This window comes from Haliotis asinina, chromosome 4 (assembly GCF_037392515.1).
Source record: "Haliotis asinina isolate JCU_RB_2024 chromosome 4, JCU_Hal_asi_v2, whole genome shotgun sequence".
NCBI lineage: Eukaryota > Metazoa > Mollusca > Gastropoda > Lepetellida > Haliotidae > Haliotis > Haliotis asinina.
Window position 1 is genome coordinate 59,667,652 of NC_090283.1, and position 21,312 is coordinate 59,688,963.

General features: G+C 40.3%; 2 protein-coding genes across 2 annotated transcripts; one reads left to right on the forward strand and one right to left on the reverse strand.

The window, feature by feature from the left end:
* The first annotated feature begins 1,174 nt into the window (after positions 1 to 1,174).
* LOC137281055 (uncharacterized MFS-type transporter YhjX-like) lies at positions 1,175 to 8,721 on the forward strand. Its single transcript, XM_067812202.1, has 11 exons — positions 1,175 to 1,274; positions 2,306 to 2,498; positions 3,148 to 3,274; positions 4,097 to 4,236; positions 4,553 to 4,685; positions 5,401 to 5,475; positions 5,830 to 5,949; positions 6,455 to 6,577; positions 7,068 to 7,277; positions 8,357 to 8,456; positions 8,663 to 8,721. The coding sequence occupies exons 1-11, from the start codon at positions 1,175 to 1,177 to the stop codon at positions 8,719 to 8,721; spliced, it is 1,380 nt and encodes a 459-aa protein (XP_067668303.1).
* Positions 8,722 to 18,082: 9,361 nt separating this feature from the next.
* LOC137281056 (carbohydrate sulfotransferase 9-like) lies at positions 18,083 to 20,665 on the reverse strand. Its single transcript, XM_067812203.1, has 2 exons — positions 20,387 to 20,665; positions 18,083 to 19,198 (listed from the first exon to the last, which is right to left on the reverse strand). Exons 1-2 carry the CDS (start codon positions 20,663 to 20,665, stop codon positions 18,083 to 18,085), a joined length of 1,395 nt encoding a protein of 464 aa, XP_067668304.1.
* Between the last annotated feature and the right edge of the window lie 647 nt (positions 20,666 to 21,312).

Here is a 21,312-nt window from a genome sequence, read left to right on the forward strand (position 1 = left end):
TAAGGCGTACTGATATTTTGTTTTAATGAAGGTTATAGGATGGTTTTCATTGAGAAATCAAAGACTGATATGTCTGTAGCTTGTGCATGGTTATTGATCAGCAGGACCGGTGCCAAGATGGGCCCAGTCATGTGGTTGGAGAAGTATTTGGCGTTAAAGCAGTTTCCCAAAGAATCACAAGACTACTTGTATAAGAACATTTCCAAATGCTAAGATAGGTTTGTAGCTCAGAAAAGAAAATAGAGCTGTGACTTATTCTCGTTTGAGAGAGCTGTTTTTGAAACGTTTTCTGCCGTTTGTTTCCGATATTAGGCAGTACGGCTTGCACAGTTTGAACGCAGGTGGTGCTCAGCAGCTGCTAATAGTGGCATTTAAGATGTTTAAGAGGCACGGCAGAGCGAGAGCGCTGAAGGCGTTTATGTCAAAGATTCTGCTGAGGCGCTTTTGGAAGTTCTGCAGTTACTTGGAATTTAGTTTGCCCCTTCTTTGAGTCTTACGGTGGTGCACAGCGTTGCCATCCAATGTGTGTTATATTATTTGTTGTATTGTGTTGGAGGGACTGGGAGAAATGCTATTTCTAATGTGTGGCCCTTCGCCATTAGAGCAGCTAGTCACTGCTCGTTGCTACTGCAGAGACTCGTCGGCATTTTTAGAGGTTTGTCGCCATTTGAGAGGCTTGTCGCTGTCGACCATGCTTGGTGCCGACTGTGAGACATTTCGCTGTCTCTTTGGCTTATGTGGAGTCACATGAGAGGCTCTTCGTCAGTGTTTCAGAGGCTTGTCGCTTGCTTTGTATCAGCCCCTATACTTGTAAATATATACATCTTTCTTTCACGCAATAAACGCGGCGGTGCACATAATTGCCATCCAATGCGTGTTATGTTATTTGTTGTATTGTGTTGGAGGGACTAGGAAATTGGGGCTTAACTAGAGGGCTAATGTACTTGTGTTAGTGGTCTAGTCCTAATGTATTAGGGCTGTAATTTAGTAACACAGACAAAGGTCAGCCAAAGTTACAGTTACTACTCTCCAAATAAGTACGATACCTGGCGACGGAATGTACCCAGCTAACACCTACTGTTGCCTCCAAGGAATACAATTATTTGGAGTGATAACACCTCCGCCTGTATCTAACTTCATTGTTGGCAAGTGTGAAACTGCTGAGCATCAAACCATGTCTCGCTTGATCTGCTGCAGTGTACCGATCCGTGGAGCTGTCACAGTTCTAGGATGTGCGTTGGTAGTGTTTTCTCTTGGGAACGGATACACGTTTGGTGAGTTCATTCACTCGTATCAGCTGGTGGCTAGGTCATGCAGTACGGCATGCAGTGCACCAAGCAGTACGCCACGTTGTACACCATGTACGCCATGCAATATGCCAGCACGACATGCAGTACGCCATGCAAACTGTCATGTAGTACGCCATGCAATACGCCGGCACGACATGCAGTACGCCATGCAAAATGTCACACAGTACGCCATGCAAAATGTCATGCAGTACGCCATGTAGACTCACCATCATTGATGCCGTCGTTCTTGTGCTATGTTTTCTGGCATGGAAATATTTAACAAGACCTAATACTGTTACAGTAACTATCCTTTAACCTTAGGATTGAAGCTGGCGTCGTAGCTCTGTAATCTTTTGTTCCTTCACTTTTGGTCATCTTAATAGTGTATATTTTAAACCAACCATACAATAAGGAAAATAATTACATGTATTTTTTCTAATACAGTGTCCATAAACCTCCCTTGGCGAGTTAGCATAACAGGTTTTCTGTCGTTTTTTATTTGAACTTTGCTCTAACTCCTTAATTTGTCAGCATATGTTAAGAGAAATACCTTTGGACCTCCTGTTCCGTGAAACCGCCAAGTACTCAGTTCTTGTTGTTAGAGACAACTGTGGAGTTTAAATATCCAGGCCTATTGCCTTCTGCGATTTTACAGTATAACAACATTTACTGACACATCGTCGCATGTGTACACAATTACTGATCATTAAATACCCAGGGTTATGTCTTGTCAGAATATAGCTTCCAGAAAGAAATCCATGGTTGTCTTGAGGGTCAGAGAGGGAGTAAAGTTTTAAGCCGCTTCTAACGATATTCCAGCAATACCACAACGGGAGACACGAGAAATGGGCTTCAAATATTGCAACCATGTGGGGAATCAAACCCGGGTCAACGGCGTGACGAGCTTTAACCATTAGGCTAATCCAATCGCTTATTATGTATATAACCTCAAACAAACAATTATTCAGGCATTCACAGTACCTGTTGCCCCATTTGAACATCGTGATTGTTTTCAGGCAACATGAACACGTACATGACCTCGTACTTGAGGAACAGGAGCGAGTTGTCCAGGGATGTGATGTACGCGGACACATTGTGGATCAGCACCGGAAACATTATCTGTTCCAGCTTTTTCATGCCCATCCTCTGTATGGCGGAACAATACATTCCCTCCAGGATCTGCATACTCATCGGTGGATGGGTTTTCAGGTAAACACCACAGTCGTTGGTACGACACCAACTTGATTTGCTCGTTTTGCAGGATTGCGTGAATAGATTTTTACAACCTCAAAACCTTTTAAAATTCTATTCACCCGTTCCAGCAACACAGGCAAAAATGCCCGTCTTGCTGGAGACTTTGAAAAAACAGCACAGTGATGGTGGTTGGTGGGAACTCGCTAGTGACACAAAACCCTTTCCACATCCATTCTGTCAGACCTATGTCATGAGTATGTATTTCTTTCAGCAGTACTAAAACACGAATGAAACGGTGTTAATATATGATAAATAAGCGTTCGGTCTCCAATGATTTACAAGACTTATGCAGGCTCGACTCATGTCGATAATTCGATCTGTGTGTTTCCTATATGTCGCATGTGAAGCCATAGATGAAGGTTTCCGCTTGTCTTGTTCAGCGTGTTCTGTCTGTTAATTTAGATTTGAATTCAGAACAAATTTTCAAAATTGCAGTTATTTGAAGAATTGTAGGGATACTGGTTTTAAACAAGAATGAAAATGACGGATGCACAGGGCGTCTATACATATTGTGAGAAGGTGCGAGACATATTGTCTCATTTGGGTGAATGAGTATATTTTAAAACATGTATTACGGGAGATGAATGTGCCCTGTGTTTGTCAGTGTCGGTATCGCGGTGACATACTTCAGTGTCAGCTACAGCTTCATCACCACCATCCTCTCCTACGGAGTTCTCTACGCACTGGGGAAGAGTATGGCATATCCCATCAGCCTAAGGATGGCTGTTAAGGTAAGTGTCGTCATATCACATGTGATGGAAGCGGTGAAGTACAGAGTTGTGCCCCTTAGACCCATGATCTGCCCGCGTTTCGTTTTGACACAGAAGTAAAAGAACAATTTCCATCTTCATCCGACATTTTTGCCCAACGTACTTGCATCCAGAAGTTAGATTTGGAAGCGATCGGCATGGGCTGTTGTTGAGATATTTCCCATCAGATTGCGTGCAAATTAATGTCTTTATATTACCATTGGTAATAATGTTTTTTATTCCCCATATGGTGAAACAGTGTAATATGTATCATATGTCCACATGTGCACATATGATCGCTTTTGCCTAGCAACGATTGTTTCTGTTTCTGTATTTCGTTGTCTTTGACGTCATTAAACAATGAACGTGACGTCAATGAAGAGGAAGGTCACACTTACTTATCGTGTTTTACTTCGCAAATGTACAATACGTGAATAAAATGGGTAATAATGAAATTATTACAGTCGAATAAGTGTGTCTTACAATTTAGATGAAACTCGTACAATATCATGCATTACCCTGCCTCTCCCTATACGTTTCGTATATGTTGTGTGACACACTTGTTTGAGTAATAATCTCTATTTATTACTCGTTTGGTAAAACATACCCAGTGTTGTATATGTAATATGTGCAAAGCAACATAACATTTCTGCATTTCGTCTTCAGTGACGTGATTAAACAATAGAACGTGAAAGACGAATAATTCAGTTTTGATATTACTAATAGTGCAGGAACAGCGTATAGTGTGGGATGTGTTTGCAAACACGACGCTATTAATGTTACATTGTGATGTTCTGTGTGTAGTGGTTTCCGGAACGAAAAGGTCTGGTGATTGGAATAATCGATGCTTGGTATGGTGGCAGTGCATTCGCCCTGAACCAGATCATCACCAGATTCATCAACCCTGACAATCTCTCCCCTGACCAGGATATCAACAACAATCAGTGATTAACCATACACACATATATCCTATGATATTCTAATTGATTTGTGACAGTTTGTGCAAGATCGCAAAATATCTTTATGTCAATTTTAAGCATGGCTCCTAATGAATAGTGTCTAACACTAAATGAACTTAAATATGTTTATTCATTGGTAATTTTATTTACGTAGAGGAAAGGTACATTCGAAAACATTATTTCTCTATATTTCTTAATAAGAATTGTCGGCAGTGGAACATATTTATGAAGAACGCTTGAGTTTTACAGCATACCCGATAGCTCTGATATGTAGTCAGGACAAGTTCAACTTTCTTTCCAGTTATTTCACCCAAGATAGTGTTCTTGACAGAGTACCCTACTGTTTCCTCCTCTTGGGAGGCATATATGCAGCACTGAGTACAGTTGGGGTTCTGCTTATGAAGGATCCAGAAATGCTGGATGAGGATGTGAGTGTAAGGGCTTTGTCAAGTTGTCAGAGATACTCACACTTTAAAGGCGTACATCAATTATAAGACAGCATTTATTTATTCCAATAACGTATGTCATTTGTATTGCAAGTATATGCTTCAATAACATACATCAGTTATATTACAAGTATATGCCTCACTAACGTATATCAGTTATATTACATGCTTCACTAACGTATATCATTTATATTACAAGTATATGATTCGCTAACGTGTGCCAGGTATATTACAAATATATGCCTCAGTAATTTGTATCATTTACATAACAAGCATAAGCTGCAATAACCTAGCTGCAATAACTTATGCATCACAAGCATTATGCTACAATAACATATGTCAGTTATATCGCAAGAAGTATATGCTTCACTGACGTATATTATTTATATAAGAAGGATATGCTTCAATAACCTATAACACTTATATCACAAGTATATTCTTCAATACCTTTTGTCATTTATATCACAAGGATATTCTTCAATACCTTGAGTCATTTATATCACAAGTATATTCTTCAATACCTTTTGTCATTTATATCACAAGGATATTCTTCAATACCTTGAGTCATTTATATCACAAGTATATGCTTCAATACCTTAAATCATTTATATCACAAGTATATGCTTCAATACCTTAAATCATTTATATCACAAGTATATGCTTCAATACCTTAAATGATTTATATCACAACCATATGTTTCAGGCTCCTGAACTGAATGAAATAGGTCAAGAAATGGGACAACCCGGAACTAAAGCAAACGAAAACAGAGATCAAAGGTATTTGAAAGGTATAATCAGCAGTATCGATAATCATCATAAATCCTTGGAAAAATAAAAATATATCTCTGACAAGATCAAGGGATATGTTCTTTTATCATATATACAGAATATCAGAAATACCAGTAACAGTTTGGTTCTACGTTCTCTGATTAATGTACGGTAAACTCCGGTTATGGCGAACTCGTAGGAACCATTAATTTGTGTTGGTTATAATCATAGTTCATTATATAGATTTCGACTAAACTATACAGAATGTAGCCATCACCCCTAGCTCAATTCGTTACACCCGCTATTTCGTTATAAGCGTGAGTGTTATTTATTGTGCTTTGGATATATACTGTGGCTTTTCACTCATGCTGACAGTGGAGATCTCGGTCCGATGGAAACATTAAAGACAGTCCGGTTCTACATCGTCTGGATGGTGTACTGCACATTAGGAGTGTCCATTGACATCTTCTACGGTTTTTACAAGGCACGTATCAGTGAGAATACTGTCATTCACAGGAATGACATTCCTGTTTAATTTCTCCTACAAACATCATATCTTATGGTGTTTGATAAAATATGTGGAGGAATTGTACATTTGACAAGCTGATTTCAAAATCTCAGTGGATTAACTCATTCACCCGCTCACTCTCACTCACTCAAGCTTGATTAATTTCATATGATATTGCATGGAAAGGAGGTTATTTTGTAGAAATGAAAGTGAATTTGACGTAGTTCTCCTAAAAGTATAAAAGTAAACTTGGAAAGGAAGTTTCTACGATTGGAGTCGAATTTGACGCTTTCACCTAAAAGTATCCTAAGCAACAATTATTTCTTCTTTTTATATCTAACCAGAATTTAGAATATAGTGTGTAACTGAGTCTGTTTTTAGTTCTCTAATCAAAATGTATGTTTCCATAGATTGTTTTACTGTACATGTTTTATGTTCCCGATAAGGATGTCCAGTTGATTATATACACGTGTTTGTTTAGTCGTATGGAGAAACGTTCATCCCCGATGACTACTTTCTGTCTTTGGTGTCCTCATTTGCTGCTGTAGCTAACGCCCTTGGTAACCTGTTCTGGGGTTACATGGTTGACAGGTATTCATACAAGGTAAAAATAAGAGTTTTAATTTGTTTTCATCATAATATTCGTGGTCAAAAAGTTTTGTCTTCACCGGTTATTTCCTCTGCCATAGTAAGTCAGACTCGCTGACTTGGTGGACGCATGTCATCAGTTCCCAATTGTGCAGATCGATGTTCATGTTGTTGGTCACTGCATTGTCTGGTCCAGATTCGATTATTTACAGATCGCCGCCATATAGCTGGAATATTGCTGATTGCGGCGTGAAACTAAACTCACTCACTTACTCATGCAAAGTAGTCCAGATTCATGACATGTAAGTCCTCTGAGGCTAATGGCGCAAAGCAACATGAACCCAGAATTTCAACAGACTCACGAGTGTCATTTGATATATGTCTTCCCATCTCAAATGACCGTTCTTCGAAAGATGGTTCTCTAAATTATCTACTTGTGTATTTTTTCTCTATGTGCTATATCCACCAGTCTCTCTATCAAAGATAAATGCACGTCCTACTTCCAGCCCGTCCTCGTATCCCTTATCACAGCATGCGGGGTATTTCAAGCTACCTTAACCACTACAGAGTACGGGGGCAAGCCAATGTTCTTCATCTGGGTTTGCTGTCTCGGCTTCTCTATGAACGGTATATTCAGCATCCTTCCGCTAATAGCCATTGAGATGTTTGGACACAAGTACTACTCCGTTAACTATGGGCTTGTGCACACTGCTGGGGTAAGTGATCAGGACCCTGTTTCACAAAACTCTCGTAAGCCTAGGATCTCGTAACTTTCCTCGTAGCACTTGCACCTCCTATGTTAGAGTATGCCAGGTTACGAGATCTCAGGCTCACGAGAGTTTTGTGAAACGGGCCCCTGGGGTTGAAATTCTAAGAATAAATGCAATTACAGTGCACTCTGTCTAACTTGGACTCTGTCTTTCTCGGATTGCTGTATATACCGGAGTGAACTTACGGTCCCGACGTTGTCTTTCTTTATAGGAAATTTCTGTGTAACTAGGACTGCTGTCTAATTTGGACTTTGTAGTCGGTCCCAATCCGGTCCAAATTAGACAAAGTTCACTGTATGTAACTTGCTCTCATGTGCTTGAGCTTGAATTGTTAGGAGCAGCTGGCAATAGGGATGCACGGTATGGATGCTATTTCGATGATGAACCAAGCAATTTGATGATTGCCACCGAAATCGTCGATCAATCTACGACGAGCAATATCACGTCTTACATAGATCAAAGGGAATAGGTATGAGCAGTAAAATGGGGTACCTTTGACTTCGGTTTGTCCATAATCAATGTAGTACTTAACACCAGGAGCATCCATTAGTGCAAATGAAAATCAGCAATAAACAAATCATCCAGTCTGACAAGCTGTTTCAACCTATCACGCCAATCCCATTTCGTAGGAGTATGTATAGTATAGAGGTTTGCTTTTGATTTGTATGTGTTGGTAACTGAGACTTGATCAAACAGTCCACTGATTGACTCCTGGAGCATTGATCAACAATGGAAACCGATGTAAACAATCACCGAGTCATTCAAATCTGTCACGACAAACGGTCGCTCAATAAGATGGAATATGGGAACGATGGCATGTGATAACATGCTTGCTCGATCTATATTCGTGAACAGTTAGGACAAGTAAAGCGTAGAGGGATTTCCTTCTACCTACAATTATGAATAGACAACGACTTTGAGAACTGGAATCCGATTCATAAGTTCCGCTGTGATTGATTCTCAACTCCGGATTGTTGATTCCATTTGATCTTCAGTAAATGCTAATGCTGTATTCATGATTTCAGATAGCTTTCAGTTTGGTTGGAGCAACGATCTCGTCTCAGCTGAAGGATACTTTGGGGTGGCACGGTCTGTTCCTGCTGTCCGCTGGTATAGCTATTATCAGTAGGTTATTGTGTTTCGTACAACCTGAATGATTAATTCGTTTTTCTTTGTGAATGTTCATTTTTCAAACATTGTCATTTAACTTTTTTAGATCTTATTTATTTAATAATTATACACACCTTGAGATTAATTGTCACGGAGACTATTCTGTATCGGTATTCATCTATCGGCCAATGAATAGTTGACTTTTGGCTCATATCTTGCAGGTTTTCTCTTTTCCCTCATCCTGTATTTCAAGAACTGGACAGTGGGCAAAAAACCATGACATCCTTATGTGATTTGACGGGATGAAGAGATTTGTGTCGTTTTGGGACTGTTCGTAGTGTTTGTGTCTAAAAACAGGAAATAGAAGTTGGGACAGATAGACGTGCGATTGGGGATCATAATCTATGACGTCACACTTTGTAAAACAGTGATGTCCGATGTATCTATATGTACTGTAAAAAGTAAGTAGGGGTTAAAAGATCATACTTCATCGGAAACCGCAATTCGAAACCGCAGTTCGAAACCGCAGTGGCAGCAACCGTGAAACAGTACTTTAGAAAGTCTTACCAATTTGTTTTCAGGTGACGTAGATGTTACGTGAAGGAAGGCAGAGAAATGCAACGTAAATGTATAATTAAACAACTGTATTCAGCTACAAACTGTTCCTCATTCAATGAATGTTCTAGAATAAATATTAGTAAAATGCACAAAGTCACGCATAAAAAATATGCTGACTAATTGGTGCATATGCCCATAAGTCTCGAAGTGGTTGAAATATATAAAACTAACTTAATGTTTAAAATTCCATATTTGTTGCCACTGAAACAGAAAAATATATAATTGAGAGAAAATTTCAACCCCCATGGGGCACATCTTCATGATATGAAAAGACAGTATACCAAATGTGGTGAAGATTGCTCAAGTAGTTCTTGAGTTATGCTACGGAAATAATGGGAACGCCGACGCCGATGGTGACGTTGACGCCAACGACCCTTCTGGGATAATTACAGCAAGCTGGATTGAATAGCCAACTTGCCATGTAATTAAGCAGCAGGGCCGACCGAGACAAAACTTCGACTGGAAGAAGATCTTTTACGCCGCACTCAGCAATATTTCAGCTACATGTATATGGCGACGATCTGTAAATAATCGAGTCTGGACCAGATAATCCAGTGATCAACAACATGAACATCGATCTGCACGATTGGGAACCGATGACATGTGCCAACCAAGTTATCCTTTCATGGCAAGCATGGACTGCTGAAGGCTTATTCTACCCCGGGACCTTCACGGGTCTTCAACTTTAAAGAACGAATAAACCCACATTTTGTACTCCTTTAACCATTACATATGAAAGACTTGTGGTTAGTCTTAAGCGGAATACCTTTTTTTCTTAAAAAAAACCCCGCACAGTTAATTAATATTGAGCGATAAAATGTTGCCAAGAAGCCGCACTCTCGTCACCAACAAACCCACAGACAGGTTACGTAACTCTGGGTGGTTGACTCCCCATGGGAAACGGGTTCAGGGTGACTCAAGAGGACGGAGGGGTCAATGACTGCACACCCCATGGGAAATGGATGACACATCACATCATCACATCACGCCATTACTTTGGACCAATCGGCGTAGAGTCAGTATCGAACTCACTCTGGGGTGACTCACGCCGGCTGGGGTCGATGACCGTGTACCTATGGAAACCGGCATGACACACGACACCACCACATCACGCCATTAATTTGGACTAATCAGCGTACAGAGCCAGTAGCGAACTCACTCCGCGGTGACTCACGCTGACTGGGGTCGATGACCGCGTACCCATGGGAACCGGCATGGCACACCGTCACATCACATCATTGTATTCTGCCTGGGAATGCCAACATATATCAATAAGTGTTTCAGAGTCCATACTAACCCAGTGTATAAAATGATGGGGAACTTCAAGGGTGATGTTGACATGTAAAACCCAAATCCCATGTGTGTGTAGTTGTATGGAATAAATCAACCACCAAAGCGCATGAGACGAATATACACGTCGGTGTGGTCCAGCACAACAACACAGTGCAAGCAGTGAGACACGATCTGGTGACCCACACTGAGAGTGAATAAGGCAGTTCGGGGCAATGCGTATCAAATTTGTGTTGACAATCCTCGGGATTGAATGTGTGTAGGAAGAGGCGACCTCGCGTTGTGTAAACAGGATGGAATTGTGAATTGCTCCAGACTCTCTCAAACTAAATAGTATGGCATTGAATAAATGCATCATGATAATACTTGATGTATTTTAAAACATACTGTATGTTACCGTGTATAAGAAGACCCCATAGATAAGCCGACCCCCTTACTTGACCCTCAAAATCAGTGTCAAAATTTAATCCCATACATAGGCCGACCCTCTGCAATGGGTCCCTGCCAACAGAGACCAGACCAGAGAAATCTTGGACGTAAGTTTGGTGAGAATATTACATACTGGGATTCAAGATTTACCGGTATATTGTGGAAACCTGTGTTTGTTTTTTTATAGACCAGCCCAGACCAGTCCAGACCTGCGAAATCTAGGGACAGTATGTTTTGTGAAAGTTTTACCATACACAATAAAGATTACCAGTATATTGTGGAAACCTGTGTTTGTTTTCGTTTTATATCCCGACGATCGCTGCATGTATCAATAACAAGACACCATTTTGTGAAATCGGTGAGTATAGAAATGTGAACCCAAGAGAAAAAGTATCACGGGAAATAAACACTTCAGTCATTTTTTGATTCAAAACATATCATTTCCGCGTTCATTGAGAATCAGTTATATTTCACGAAGCATGTACAAATAAATAACAACACGGATTGTAATTATAGTCCTTGACATCCATTCACAATTACATGTAACATATAAAAGCAATTCATTATACAGAAATCACAGTCCGTAATATCAGGCGATGGTATTTTGATAAAAAATTATCAGCCGTTTTGTCCATTTACAATAATAACATAACATAACAAGCAACTCAATATACAGAAGAAATAGTCCGTGATATCAAGTGATGGCATTTCGTTCACAAATCATGGGTTGTAAGTCTTTCAAACTCGGTGTCGCTGTCCTCGCCAGCCAGTTCCATCCACGCTTGGTCACCGCATGAGTCATCATAATAATCCTATAGATTATCGCACACAAGGACATTCTCGTCTTCATTTCTGTGTTTGCGTGTCAGGAACTCCTCGAACAAGGCATCATCTTCAGAACCGTCCATCGCATTCAAAATTCCACATTTCAAGAAAGACTTTTTACGACCACGCTTGTTCGGATTTCCCTCTAAGATTCCCTCACCCACCGCGCCACTTACCTTTGCGGAGCCCTCCTCATTGCTTTTGATTTTGTGTAAGAGTGTTCTCCATTAACCATCCAAACGAACCACTTTTTCCTGACGCTCCTTTGGAATCGCCTGTTAAGTGAAACAGTGCAGTGACGTGTAACCACCCGGAATAACTGCCAGGTGCGTTTTCTTTTCGACCAACTTCCTCTTCACAGAAGGACACAAATGGGCTCTAGACATGTCCCAAACAAGTAATGAGTTGCAGCCCATGTATGTACCTGGTCTCGCAGACCATCCATCTTCAACCCATTTGTTGACAAGCGTCTCGTCTATCCATTCCTTGTGGTGAACTGTAACCACAACAACTGCAGGAAACTTTTCCGTTGGCAATGTTTTACGCTTAAACACAGTCATTGGCTTCATCTGCCATACAGGAAAGTATAACTGTGAAGTGTTGCTTCTCATTCCTTGTTGTTTGTCGTAAGAGGCGACTAACGGGATCGGGTGGTCAGGCTCGCTGACTTGGATGACGCATGTCATCGGTTCCCAATTGCGCAGATCGATGCTCATGTTGTTGATCACTGGATTGTCTGGTCGAGACTCGATTATTTACAGACCGCCGCCATCTAGCTGGAATATTGCTGAGTGCGGCGTAAAACTCAACTCACTCACTCACTCACTCACTCATTCCTTGTTGTTTTCACAGTACTGTCTTTGCTCCTTTAACGTCGATTGTCTTTGATCCAGGCACATCAAAACTAGGAGGTGTTTCATCCATGTTACCTATCTGTGATGGATCATATTTGACAGCCTTTCTTTCCTTGATAACAAAAGCGTGAAATAAATGCACTTTTATGCTGACTTAGTCAGGTAGTTTCTGGGCAATGTGTATCCTTTCCCTCAGGGAATTCCTCCTCTCAATGAATCTCGTATACGGTGTTGAAGAAGTTCCAAGTATCCACACAGTCAGGACGTCCTCGAGCTTGGTAATTGATGTTACTCCGAATCTCCTTGTTTTCTAGTTCTTTGGCATCTCCATCAACATGGCCTTTCCTTTCTTCACTTTCGCACTTGTTTTTCGTTGATGTCAACCTCACGTGCAGCAGCACTGTTGTTAGTTCCTTCAACTTGAGCAACAACTCGTAACTTGAATAACGCATCGTAGGCATGGCGTTTTCTTTTTAAACTCATGATGAGAATGTCATTCCCAGAAAGTATTCAACTTTTTATACATTAACTCACCAGTTTCCTTGATACAACATCTCCCAATTATGTGTAGACTTAAAACCAGCGGTAGGTGACGACACAGGAAACATTGAGATTGTATTGGCACATTCCATTTTGGAAAAGGCGGCCGGACAGGATTATATATTCTTTTGTGGTGGATTTATTGTGTGTAATAGGTAGGTAAGCATCTTAATAATGACTAAGAGCAAAGAATTGGTAAAAATAATGAATACTGTATACTTTAAAAGGTATTTCACTGATCATTCATAACAAAGTGGCTGTAATCATCGTAAACTTCCAGGCAGGTGTACTATTGGATCATCCTGACAGGCCACTGAGGACCTGAAATATACTTTCGTGATATTACACGGGAATATACGGTACATAAAATATAGCTCTAAGCAGCAATGAAAGGCACCCTGTCTTTCATTATAAAAGGAATTGCATCTGTCATATAGCTGTCTCACGAAGGTCACGTCATGGACATTGTACGTGTGTTTCCCTTGAACGTTCTAAACTTCCATCAGAAAGTGGGTGCCACTCCATAGCGTTAAATGTATGTATGACAACACATTGGTGTATACTATTACAACTATGGTCCACCCTGCATGCACACTCCCATGCTCAATGGAGGTCAGCCAGCTCCTTGTGTAGAATACAACATCCACTAGGCACACAGCTAATTGTAGCTAAAGGTGGATACAATACGTTAAGAAACAAGAGAGATATACTGATTTCATTTTTTTATAGCTCCGTTTCAAATGAGTAGAACTAAGGGATAGGAGCGGACCGATAGTCTACTGTGCAATACTGTCGTCCTGTCCTTCACTGTCTGCATCATCATCGGCAGCAGCAGCAGCAGCAACAGCAACAATGACGTTCTCTAGCCAAGTCTAGTGTTTGTAAAGTTTGCAAAAATAAAAAAACAAAACACATCATCAAACACAGTGTTCGAGTCGTGTATTTGCTTGAGTAATTAAAGTGTATTTGGACCCCACTGCATATGGTACAGATAAGCAATAAATCGATCACTTCTTCCAAACCAGTCATCCCAGACCAGGTTGACGACTGACTCATCATTGTCCATCTCAGAACACTGTTTATCATGGAAATGTTTATGCAAGTTGTGGTGATTGCTAAACACTTGTCCACAAAAATCACAGTCCACCAGAGGACGGGGTGTTTTCACGGGGGAGAAGTTGGTGACTCTATGCCCCTCCTTTTAACCTAGGGCACCCTTGGTGGACCCACTGAAGCCTTTCCGGAACACCAGTTTGTTCTGTGTTTCTGCAAAACAGAACGATCTTGAAACAGGAGACCACCGTCATCACAAGATGGGATGGTTGAGCGGTGTTCGCCACACGTCTGCTCACTCTGAAAGCGTAAGTCGGACTGAATGTTATTTTCTTGGATGAATCTTTGCTGGCTGTTGACATTAAGTCATCAAGGATAACCACTCTGACCTTACGAGGGTCCAGAAACGCAACCTTTTCCAGGTCGGAAGGAATGCCTTGATGAAATTCAACGTAGGGATAGACATGACTTTGAATGGCGTTATACAAGGGCTGCCATCGTTTGTAGAGCCATATAATACGTTCAGGATAAGGTTTAATGTTCATCCATTCTAGAAGCTGCTTCACTAAGTATGTTTTCCCCACAGAAGGTCGGCCCTGAAACGATCATGCTATATGGATGTAAGAGTGTATTATTCATCAGTGTAAATTTTGTGGCTGCACTGGTGACTGTGTCTGCTGCTGCCGCTTGAGATCTTCTCCTGAATGTTTTGTTTGAATATGACGGGACAAGTCATGAGCCCAAACATATTGCTTAGGGTATACGGGACAGGGTTGCTTGCTCACACGTCGGCAGTCCCACTACAAATGACACATTTTAGCCTTTTGTCTCTATTTAAAAATCTGTTTTCATTCGCTTTGTTGTCACTGCTTCAGTGCTGTTTTCCCTATGGACAACAATTTCTCTCTTCAGCTTTGCTTTAGGAGGTTGAACGACTTGAGACATTAGAGCAAAAGTATCTGTAGAAAGGGGTAGGTCCATCTTCACCCCTTTCTTCTCGTAATATATGACATAATCATCCACGTTAGTAAAAGGATTGGGATAGCCCTTGGCCCTTGCAAATTATGTTTGGTCCATTTTATAGGGTCATCCAGATAGGTTCTCCAGTATCTCCTGTTCCTTTTCTTGTTCCTGTTGAATACTGGCTCCCTGGTTGCAGATGAAGTATCACTGTCACGGGTTCACGTCTAAATGAAGCTCGGTTTCCCTCGTATCCAGTTATACAGATGTCTGATGAACTCCAGTCGTGTTCAAAAAGAGAAGAGCGTGGTTTCGATCCATAGTCGTCTGGAATATGTGCCCAGTGCGCTTCCACTGTGCCACTCTACCTTACATGCACCTGCCTTTTTGTTATAACTTTAATGTCAGTCAGTGACAACCAACGACAACCAAATCACCACAAATACACATAGTATTGTACATCACACCCCTGTAGTGACATAACCCCTCTGGAAGCACTATTGCATAAAACAACCCTCATCAACATTGTTCGCGGTTGTTGGATGTAGGAGGACGTTCTTGCCAAATCATGAGTACTGTTTCACCTTTATAGCGTAGGCAGTACTGTACTGTCTTTAGACTGACCACAGTCTTCCTCCTTGATCCCCCCCATTCAAATACATATAAGCCTTTGTTCCAGTCGTCTTTAGAAGACAATACTTCACTCGAACTGTGGCACTGACGTCTTCTTCTTTACGTATTTCGGGGAAAAACTGATTGTTCTGCAGTAAATCCTCAAACCAAATATAAGACAGTACGACTGACATAGATAACAGAAGACTGTTTTACATGTTCTGTTTCAAACCCGTAGAAATGTCTAGTCTGACAAGTAAAAAAACTAAGCATACAAACGAAAAGATTAAAAGACCAGTTGTTTTAGAAAATATGGATTTCTTAAAATACTTACTATGCACATGTCAGGTATGTCATAAACGTCTTCTCAATTGGAACCAGCGTAGTCGTCACCCCAAAAGTGGACAATCAACGGCATACGCAAGGCAGTGTCAGAGAGTATCTCCCCTTCTTTTTGGTTTCTCTCTCTTGATGACATCCTTTGTTTTCTTTGATACTAGTCTTGTCCATTTTCTGTCTTCGAGGTAAACGGCTACCAGAACCAGTCAAGTGTCATGTGTATGCGTGTATTATTTCTAGCAAATGAATTTTGAATGAACGGGGAGCTGTTCGGGAACCTATTATGCACACATGCATGAGAAAGTTGTTTATCCCAAGGTCAGCTAGGGTCATTGCCCCCGTCAGCCAGTTTTTTAACTGGGTCATCACCATGATATTCTCCAAGGTGATATGTTACCCTCTGAAAATTGTCACGCAGGTGTTCGATGACGTCATTTTCTGCTATTTGAGTCCCTATTCGACAATCGTATATTAAGTGAGTAACAAGCTCGTCTATTTGCTAATTTCTCCACATCGACAAAGACATGCCAGATCGTTAGGTTGCTGTCAAATGCTCACAGGTGTCGGGTGATGGTGTCATCAAGCACAGATTTCCTCGTGACACCTCAGTTCGTGCTAAATATGTTGTTTGTGAGTGCGAAGTGAGCGTTGTGGAAGCCTGTACGCATTAAATCGGGTGGTTGGACACCTTTCTCGCTTCTAAGAAAGAAGATGCTATTTAGATTTATTTTCATCGAGTTGAAAAATCAAAACTACTTACTAGTAAATGATTGGTAATCTGAAGGATTTTGCAGGACACAACTTGTAATATAATGTAAGTAGTATATTGACACCCATCTCGCCTCCAATACATATTTTACTACCAGCAGAATGTAGTTTAGATTTTGTAACTCGGTGAAAACGATCCTAAATAGCATTTATTTTCAGACTGACAGATGTTCGTGACAAGGAGTGGTGTAACGGTCTAAATTCAGTTTAAAAATCAGTTAGATAATGGTTCGGTTTCATCAAGTTAAAAAAGCAAAACTACTTGCTATTCGTAGTTAAATATGTTTTTGAGTCATGACAAGAAAGATTTCGCGTGACACTGCGATTTATATTTATTTATTTATTTATTTATTTATGACACGATTTATAACCATAATGACAACGAGCAATTTTGACAGAATCGTTGATGAAAACAAGTTTTATCTCGGAAAACAAGCAAAGGAGACGACAAAATCAAATGGCAGTAGATTGAGAAAACAAAGCTTTCATTTTTCAAAACGTTGTCACAAGATAATCCACCCCTGAAATGTAGATGAATACTACAGCAACCCACATGGGTATGCCTCACATTTCACCAAGGAGGCGCGCCCCTCTGATTAGTTGATATTTCGTTCGTGAGAAAGAATTGTGCACTGTTGTCAAAAAGGTCGATTTAAGGTAATTAAATGTTGAAATGATTAGTTGTAATGACGGGGTTTCATTTATAACTAAGTCATTAAATGATTAATGTATCTGAGCACCACTAGAGTATGTGTAATCTTTAAAAATTTTCAGAACAGTCAATATTAAACTTAAGCTATTCCAGTTGGTGATATTTGCGCCAAGATGTTTTGAATCTATTGCACAAAATTTAAAAGTATAATTTTAAAGTAGCACACTAAGTTTGGAAATATTCCTATTTAGAAGTGTCTTCGGCGATTGAAAGGGAAATGTGAACTTAAAAATAATATGATGAAGGATACTGAGAAGTTTCAAATTTTTTAATGAGGATAGCGTTGCATGTTTGGCAGGGAGCAAAACTGTATATCAGCGCACGTGCCAGCATTGTGTTTACTTAGTATTTGTTTTATTTTGTTTAACGCCACACTCAGCAATATTCCATCTGTATGACGGAGGTAAAAAGTAATGGAGTTTGTACCGGACAATCCGGTGATTGACTTCATGAACATCCATCTCCATAACGATCACCCTTAAACCGATATACATAAATGTTCGCCTTTTTTCTAAAACCTGTGGTGGTTGCACAGTAGGATTCAAATCCAAGATCACAGACTCCTGATGTATTAATGGGACGTGACTCTAAGCAGCGAATTGAGGCGCCTTGAAAGACTCGTCTTGTACAATTTCACAAGCTCACAGAATGTCAAAATAATCGAAGTCAGTATGATTTCTTTTAACTGGAGTCATACTGAAAATGTCCGCCGGTTCGCTCTCATACCCAAACATCCTGAAATCATCTTCAAACAGTGAACGCAGTGATTGTAGATCCGCGTGGGAAAGGGTTCGGTAGGCTTGCAACATGGCGTCATGTTTATTATGGCTGGGTGCGGGTCTGCCACGACTGCGGTACTGGAGAATTGTTTCCGTCAGGTTCAATATAGTCAGCGTCTCACTTTCCCACCTACTGAATGGATAATTATCCTTTGTAGACAAGATGCCATAAATTTGGAACAAACGCCATAATCGTTTTAGACTGTCTGGAAACGTCATGCAGGAAGTGACGTCATCACGAAATATGTACGTTCGAGTAATTTCGTCTGCTATGAAGTCACCAGTTATTTCTTCTTCGAAATTCTTGAAGTGAAAGTCTCTGCCGTAAAAACCCATCTTTCGTAAAATGTATTGCGTGTCATCTGTAAACGTCTCCATTGTACCGATGACGTCATATGGTATGTTACATAAACCACAAAGAGTGTTCTGTGGGGCGAAGTGCTCATCCATCATAGTGTTGTTGTTGTTGGATTCATTTATCACATACTTGACAAATTCAGCAAAGGTAACGTCATGGCCACAAGCCTTGCTTCTAAGTGACTGGTTGGGGCTCCTCTGTTTGATCTCTCGACCGACAGTCATCCAGTAGTGTTTTTCGACCCCAAAACACTTATTCATATACGCCGAAAACAACCGGCCATATGGTTCTCTAGAGAACACAAACCGAAAATATTTTCTTAATATGTCTGAGACAATGGTAATGTTCTCTGTTTTCTTTAAGATGGTTTGAAGCAAAAGAGGATTCGCATAACCATAGGATATTTCAAATGGGGAGGTAATGTCTGGATCATTTCCGGTCATGACGTCGAACATCCGGCGCCAAAAAGTGGATCCACATTTGGCTGTTCCACAATACATAGTCTCTCGTTTCGGATCCACATGAAAACGCCCAACCAGACTTACAGACTTTGGTTTGGTTTTACAGAAGCGGTCTAGTCTTTCGCGACGTTGCAGGTATATGTTCTCAAGTTCCTTGTCCTGAAACAGCACACAATGGGAAAGAGGAAATATCAATAAAACATAATACACTAAACACGAAACGTTACCCTCCTTCGTTGATGAAGTATATACGTATCTATCGCAGCTATCGTTGTTGTGTGGATGTCCACTTCTTGGTCTGTCTACGGTGACCCTAGACTGTCTGTAGCAACATCACAGTATGTCGACCCCATCTGCACCATCCAAATGGGTATTTCTCTCTCTTCAATCGTTACATATTTCTCGTTCTTGTTTATCATATCATGCATTCTAGTCTATATACAGTCTATTGCCTTTTTAACAGCTGAAAATGGTGATTTTAAATGGTGTATTTTTGGCTCGCAGCAGAATTTTATTTCAGTCTTTCTTCTGAACATCTAAATCACTGTTACTGTTTCGGCATGGTCGAAAACGGGACATCTCATTTCTTCTGAAAAAGATGCATTCACCTAAATATGAATGCATCTGAAATATCTTCTTCGTGATTTGCATAAAACTGTGTTGTTCAGCTTTCTTGTGAACTAATGGCTTCTAACCAATCGTTGATAGTTTTTCGGTAATTCATAAATAATGGGGGGTAACGTTTCTACTGGAGTTTAGTGTATATAATGTAATATACAATGCATCGTTTAATATACAGAGTAACTGAGTATAATTCCCCACTACTACTACTACTACTGCCAGGATTCCCTATAGGTAATAGCGATCAAACAGTGCACACTGCGTTGTACAACGATACAGGCTCTGTAGTATTGTCTGGTTTGTGTGTAAGTGGAGAGAATTAAATATTTAAAGTGTAAATCTTGAACATAGTTTGAAGATATGTTTTGTTTGTTCTCACCACAATGATTTAAAGACAAAATATCTATCGTAATATTATTGTAAATTCGCTTTGATAATTAACACAGTTAATAATACAATATTTTCAAACTTGGTATTTATATCCACTTTGCTTTTGTATACAAATACTTTGTGATTGTATGCCATTATTATAATCTGACTTTGTACTATTGGTAAAACTAGTCATCTGTGTTAAAGTTATTATCTAAAGAATGCCCTTCTGTATGTGTTTGTGTTTACTGACTTTTAAAAGTAAAAAGAAAATATTTCCGCAAATAACATTTACATAGCGTATAAACACAAAGTATGTTAAGGTCAATTCATAATTATACATATAATTGTACATACAGCCTTCATTGACGTGAACTCCCGGAATGGAATCTGTGACACCAACTTCCGGTGCACATAACGTCGGAGATAGAGATGGTGTTGGAGCTCAACAGCAGACGACAGATTGGACAGCACTTCCGCCAAATCTTTAAGGCCAAGGTCGGGAACATCCTGTCTTTTTAAACCCGTGATCACTTTTTGGAATGGTGTTGCGTCAATAAGCATTTTGCGGTAAATATCAGCAGTTTCTTCCTTCAAATAGATAGTTGAGTCAGAGTCAGGGTAGGAAGTCCGCATTCTTCGAGGTTGTCTCCCCTCTCTGTTCCCATGGGAATGGTCATCGTGAACGTCGGGAATGGGCGCGGAAACGAACGAAGGGATGGCCGAATTCCGTTTATTGAACAAACATCCCGTAAAATATACTGAAAAAGAAAAAACCGTTATATATTACATGGTCATTTATTCTACATCGAATATCCTCGAATTCAATGACAAATCACAATTATGGAGTTTTACACATTCTCATATTGACAGACACCGAAATCGGTCATCGAGTGACGTGTAGTGAAAATGGTTTTACGCCGTATGTACCATTATTCTAGTAATAACACAGCGGGAAACAAAACAATGATCTTCACACATTGGACCCATTTGCGGAATCGAACCAGGGTCTTCAGCGTGACGAGCCAACGCTTTAACCACCAGACTACCCCACCACGCTATTTTACCTGTTAGAGACGCGGAGTTCAACCTGGTATACAAGGTCATAACGAGGAGGATTTATTTATCAAACTCAGTTTCAAACATGTGTCCTTGTCCTGTGGCAATGCGCTCAGCAATATTACAGCAATAAACTGACTTGTGGTTATAGACCCTTTACGAAACGTGAAATGACAGTGAGTGAGTTTAGTTTTACGCGTCTTCTAGCAACATTCCGGCAATAT

Excerpts from the sequence above, each read along its gene's own strand:
- LOC137281056 (XM_067812203.1), bottom strand. The coding sequence starts at position 20,665 with ATGCGGACTTCCTACCCTGACTCTGACTCAACTATCTATTTGAAGGAA. Across the intron at positions 19,199-20,386 it reads AGTTCACGTCAATGAAGGCT|GACAAGGAACTTGAGAACAT; the intron begins GTATGTACAATT and ends GTGCTGTTTCAG.
- LOC137281055 (XM_067812202.1), top strand. The coding sequence starts at position 1,175 with ATGTCTCGCTTGATCTGCTGCAGTGTACCGATCCGTGGAGCTGTCACA. Across the intron at positions 4,237-4,552 it reads CAGGATATCAACAACAATCA|TTATTTCACCCAAGATAGTG; the intron begins GTGATTAACCAT and ends CTTTCTTTCCAG. Across the intron at positions 6,578-7,067 it reads TTGACAGGTATTCATACAAG|CCCGTCCTCGTATCCCTTAT; the intron begins GTAAAAATAAGA and ends TCCTACTTCCAG.